The 5,462-nt window shown below is 38.7% G+C and overlaps 2 protein-coding genes across 2 annotated transcripts; both read left to right on the top strand.

Moving 5' to 3' along the window:
- Positions 1-2,734: 2,734 nt before the first annotated feature.
- On the top strand, positions 2,735-3,397 carry LOC112003158 (uncharacterized). Its single transcript, XM_024035338.1, has one exon. The coding sequence runs from the start codon at positions 2,735-2,737 to the stop codon at positions 3,395-3,397; it is 663 nt and encodes a 220-aa protein (XP_023891106.1).
- A 102-nt stretch (positions 3,398-3,499) lies between these two features.
- Positions 3,500-4,351, top strand: LOC112003156 (uncharacterized). The gene has a single exon (XM_024035337.2). The coding sequence runs from the start codon at positions 3,500-3,502 to the stop codon at positions 4,349-4,351; it is 852 nt and encodes a 283-aa protein (XP_023891105.1).
- The last annotated feature ends 1,111 nt before the right edge of the window (positions 4,352-5,462 follow it).

The raw sequence follows: 5,462 nt of genomic DNA on the forward strand, positions 1-5,462 counted from the left end.
TTTTGTTGGGAGCCTAAACTTGTTCCTCCTACATAAACTAGTGACAAATAAAAGTTTCATGTCCGTTTTAGAACATCTTATTACTGAAAACTTTTTACTAACAGTCTACTAAAGTACACTTATATTTAAAAAAAGTAAGGTTTTAAAAAACTATACATAAATGATAATCTAGCTTAAAAATTAGTTTCATACACACACAAACCTTTTAGCCAAAGAGAGAGAGCCTTATATTTGGCTGTCATAAAAAATTAGTAAAGTACATAAATCGCTACAGCATCTTAAGAAACTCATTATATGACATTGTTTTGTTTTGAATTCTAAAATGCATCAATTTGAGAGATAGTTTCTTTATTTCATTTTTGTCAGTTGCCAGCTTAAGAAAACTACAAGAAAAAAAAAACTGTTACAACAAGTAATATTGCAATAACAAAAATAATTGGAGTAATATATATACTATTGCATCTGTGGGTTGTTTTTTGTTGTAATAGTAACTTAAATTTATTACATCAATTAAGATTGTTGCAAAAATTACCTTGTTACATCTAAATGTATTGTTGTAATAACTAAACCTTATTTTATTTTGAAATATATTGTTGTAATAGGTGAAAAAAGATTTGTTACATGTGTTTGATCGTAAACTCAACATGTTATGTATATATTTGTGTTTTTGGACATATTATTTTGATGGAGTACTTTGACTTTTGCATTTTTTAATTTGTATCTTTAATTTGTTATTGTAGTTCCTCAATATAATGTTTATATTGTCTTATAATGTGTGTAAGACAATGGGAAAAATCGTTGCAATGACTACAAAATTGTTGTAATAACTACAAAATTGTTGCAATAAGGTGTTATTGCAATGTAAAAAAAGTTGTTACACGCCGTTGTAATAAATTTCGAGGCAAATAGTTTAACGCAACACAAAGATCTCGTTGCAATAAATTCAACATATTGCAACAAACAGGTTGATCCAATAACTTCTTTATTATAATAAATAACTTTGTGGTAATAGTTTATTACTTCAAAAGTTTTGTTGAAATATGTGAAAAATGTCATAATTTATTACAACAAACAACCTTATTGCAATAGGTTGAGTTTTTTATTATTATTGTTAATTTGTCTATTACCCCGTCTTGCAATATACATATTATAAGGCAATATAAATGTTATATTGAGGAACTACAATAACAAATTAAAGATACAAATTAAAAAATGCAAAAGTCATAGTATTCCATCAAATTAATATATCCAAAAATACAAATATATACATAACATGTTGATTTTACGATCAAACACATGCAACAAGTCTTTTTTCAACTATTACAACAATATATTTTGATGCGAAATAAGTGGTTTCTTATTACAACAACATATTTCAAAATAAAATAAGGTTTAGTTATTACAATAACACAATTAGATGTAACAAGGTAATTCTTGCAACAATCTTAATTGATGTAATAAATTTAAGTTATTATTACAACAAAAAACAACCCACAAATAAAATAAAAGTTATACTTGGCCATATGCAAGAACAATGGCATTATAACTGTACGGCCCCGTGGTGCCCAGGCCCATTTAGGCCTTAAGTTCTGACACAACAGTGTGACGCATGGCCCCAACCTTTTTCTACCCAAGATCCTAGTCTAAGCCCACGCGAATTGCAAGCCTAGGTGTCATCACTTGATCCTTGCTCGGAGGACCATTACCGAACAATAAAGAAAGAATAACGCCTGAACATATCATCATTAGTGTACCTGGCAGTACCCAGGAGCATCGCAGCCGGGCATGCCTACTGGAGTGGGAACCAAGTTTCAAGGCCACTCTCGCCTCATCCCACTCCCACCTAACCACCCACTTATGGCTGATAGTATTGGACCTCCCATTGCACTAACCAGGGAGGTAATCATACCCTCTCCAGTAACTTAAAGCTATAAATATGAGAGGTTGGGGGAAGAAAAGGGGTTGGAAGGTTTTTTAGGAAAGAAAGAAAGAGAAACAGAGAGTCAAGGGAGAAGGGAGATTCTAGAGAAAGGAGGAGAGTGGAGAAAGAGGGAAGCAACGTAGAGAGAGAAAAGTGATCTCATTAAGTCTTTGTGCCGAGAATGACCCAAAGTAGAAAATCTAAACCCACCATACAAATAAGTTGTGAAGCTGAACGAGACCCAGCCCATTAGCCTCATTTTCGGTGTGCATAATTGGCGCCGTCTGTGGGGATCTCCTACAAGGCAGTGGTTCAACTGAGACTCACACACGAGAAGATGTCTAGAAGACGTTCTGCAAGTGACGCTGAAAGTGGCTCGATGGGATCTTCTCGGGGATCCTCCTAGTGAGAACGAAGGCAGAAGAGGCGCGAAGATAGGGATCACGAGCGAGAGGAAGAACGGTTTGGCTTCGAAGAGGGGTCATATCAAACACAATGAACGATATCCAGCACTTCAGGGCCCAGGCAATTTGACAAAAGGGATGAAGAGCTTGAACGGCTACGCAAGCTGGTGAGAGATTTGGAGTTGGAAGCAGAGAACAGGCACCACAGAATGGACTGAGACAACTGAGAAAGAAGATCTCGTACCAGGGAAGAACAACATGGGACGGGGTCCAATCAGTCTGGATCCCACCAACACCGAGACCGTTCGCATTCAAGGGAATCCCGCCGACAACGAGAAATTCACGTTTGCTGGAATATGTGGATCGAGGTTCGAACTCCTCGGAAGAACGACGGCCCCACAATACGGCCATGGATGCAATGAGCCATGCACTACGCAGAGCTACTCGGTTGCCGTTTTTGGCTGACATCGAGCGTGCCCCTATGCTGGACAGATTTACATGCCCTCCGTTCAATTCTTACAATGGGAAGACGAACCCGGTAGAGTACGTCAACCACTATATTCAAATGATGTCTTTGCATATTTGTAACGACGCACTAATGTGCAAGGTATTTCCCTCAAGCCTAGGCCCCATCGCTTTGAGATGGTTTAATAGGTTACGGAAGGGTTCCATCAACAACTTCGTCGAGCTGATACAGGAGTTCAGAATCTGGTTTGTTACTTGTAGCCGGGTACCACAACTGGTAAATGCATTGCTATCCATGAAAATGAAGGTAGGGGAAACCCTTCGAAGTTACGCTAGCTTGTACTGGGAGCTTTACAACGAGATCAATGAAGGGAACGAAAAAATTGTTGCGAGTACTTTTAGGACGAGATTGCCTGAAGATTTTGGGTTAAGGGAATCACTGAGTAAGAAGCCTCCCGAGGACATGAGGCAGCTGATGAGGCGCATCGAAGAGTATAAACAGCTAGAAGATGATCAGCTACAAAGCAAATGTAAAGCGCCAATAATAAATCGTCCTCGGCAGAATGGCTTTTTAGCTAGGACCCAAGGGAATTTGAGGATTCAGTAGCCCGAAACGCAAGTAGGGGAGGTAAATGTAACATTTAAGGAACCAATGCACAAGATTGTAGACAAGATTAAGCATAAGCCGTTCTTTAGGTGATCAAACAGGATGGGTGGTGACCCATCTAGAAGGAATCAGAACTTGTATTGCACTTACCACAAAGACAAGGGCCACACTACCGAGCAATGCCGAGTGTTGAGGGATCATCTCGGGCAGCTTGTTAACGCAGGAGACCGAGGAACGAGGCAAGGCGCTCTAAACAGGGGGAACTCCCTCCCGCCTCCTCTAGGCATAATCGAGGTTATCCATGCTGCCCCAAAGGGCCTCACCGCAACGAAAGGGAAAGAAGTAATGGCTGTAGAATCAGTGCATGGTAGCTCGGATATGCAGCCGTTCGGGAAGAATATAAAACTTGCACGGGAGACCATCGCCTTTGATGATAATGATTTAGAAGGAACGGTACAACCACACGACGATGCGTTAGTAGTCACAGCCAGGATAAGTGATTTCTTAGTAAAGAGGGTAATGAAATACCAGGGGAGCAGGACCGACGTGATGTATTCGGACTTATTTAGGGGGTTAGTACTGAAGAACGAAGACCTCTCGAGGTACAGTACACCCTTGGTCAAGTTCAACGGCAAAGTAGTGGTTCCTGAGGGGAAAATCTCTCTACTCATGAATATGGAAGGCAAGGAAGTGGTGGTAACGTTTATAGTAATTGCTTCATTCTCCCCATACATGGTGATACTAGGAAGACCATGGATTCACGCAATGGAGGCTGTTCTGTTTACCCTGCACGTAAAAGTCAAATTTCCTACAAAGCAGGGCATTGCTATGGTACGGGGTAGCCAGTGGACGGCTAGACAATGCTTAGTTGCCTTAGTAGATTGGAAGGAAGAGAGAACTGACCAGAAGGAGAAAGCCGAGCAAATGGACCCGTCACCGCGGATCCCTTTATAGCAATTACAGAATTCTCAAGCAGAAAAGGGAGCCGGATGTGCCGAGTAGATGGTGAAAGTAAGAATATTGCCAGATGTAGGTAGGTATTTCCATGGAATAGTGCATCAACAAGAGGAGAAACACAATCATCATACAAAGCAAAACAAGGCAAGCCAGTACTACCATAAACATAATCGAAGGTGAAGGAATGTGAACCAATTTGCACCTAATTTTGAACACCAAATTTCAAAATTCTAGCACCTCAATCATATACATATCATCGAATTCAATTAAAACTAATTTAAAAAAAAAAAATCAAGTACCTGAGGAAGAGGTTCACCATGAAGCACTGAAATGCAATCCGTACAGCCAAGCTCGGACGTAATCAGAGGCCTGATACTGATCACGACTCGGATGCATTGTGAACTCCTCACTTCCAAATTCTCCATATCCAAAAACAGAGAGATTGCGAGAGATAGACAAGCTTTTGGTTGTGTTTTTTTTTTTTTTTTTTTTTTTCTTTGAAAGGAGAGAGAGAGAGAGAGAGAGAGAGAGAGAGAGAGAGAGAGAGAGAGAATACAATGATGTCAATGCTACTGTTGCTATTAGTTCGAGAGTGAGTTTGAGAGAGTTCGAGGGTTTGAGAGTGTCTGAGCTTTAGAGTCTTGAGAGCTAATCAGAGGAGAGAGTGAGAGAATGAGAGCAACGGGCAGAAAGAGAAAAGAAAAAGAATAAAAAAAAAAAAGTATTTTAAACTTTTAGCGAAGCTAAAGCAAAAAGTAGCTTCGTACAGAAGCTTGAAGCTAAAAGTTTTGGCTTTACATACATTAATGTAGAGCATTTTTTGTGTTTTGGTGATAACCATTTTAGCTTTTGTGAGTGCTCTTAGAGACTAAACATATTATGTGCGTTTGGATACCATTTATTTTGCTAAAAATTGAAAACTTATTACTAAAAACATTACAGCAAAATATTTTTTATTACTACAAATTACTGTTCACCCGTTTTTAGCACTTGAATAATTTTTTTTGAGAAATAAAAACAAATAAATAATAATAAGTATTACATTATGTCATTTTTTATTTCTTATAATACTTATTCCTATTCTTATATAATTACCGTTATACTCTAC

This window comes from Quercus suber, unplaced genomic scaffold, assembly GCF_002906115.3.
Source record: "Quercus suber isolate HL8 unplaced genomic scaffold, Cork oak 2.0 scaffold_210, whole genome shotgun sequence".
Taxonomy (NCBI): domain Eukaryota; kingdom Viridiplantae; phylum Streptophyta; class Magnoliopsida; order Fagales; family Fagaceae; genus Quercus; species Quercus suber.

Coding starts and splice junctions, on each gene's coding strand:
- LOC112003158 (XM_024035338.1), top strand. CDS start 2,735: ATGGATGCAATGAGCCATGCACTACGCAGAGCTACTCGGTTGCCGTTT.
- LOC112003156 (XM_024035337.2), top strand. CDS start 3,500: ATGGGTGGTGACCCATCTAGAAGGAATCAGAACTTGTATTGCACTTAC.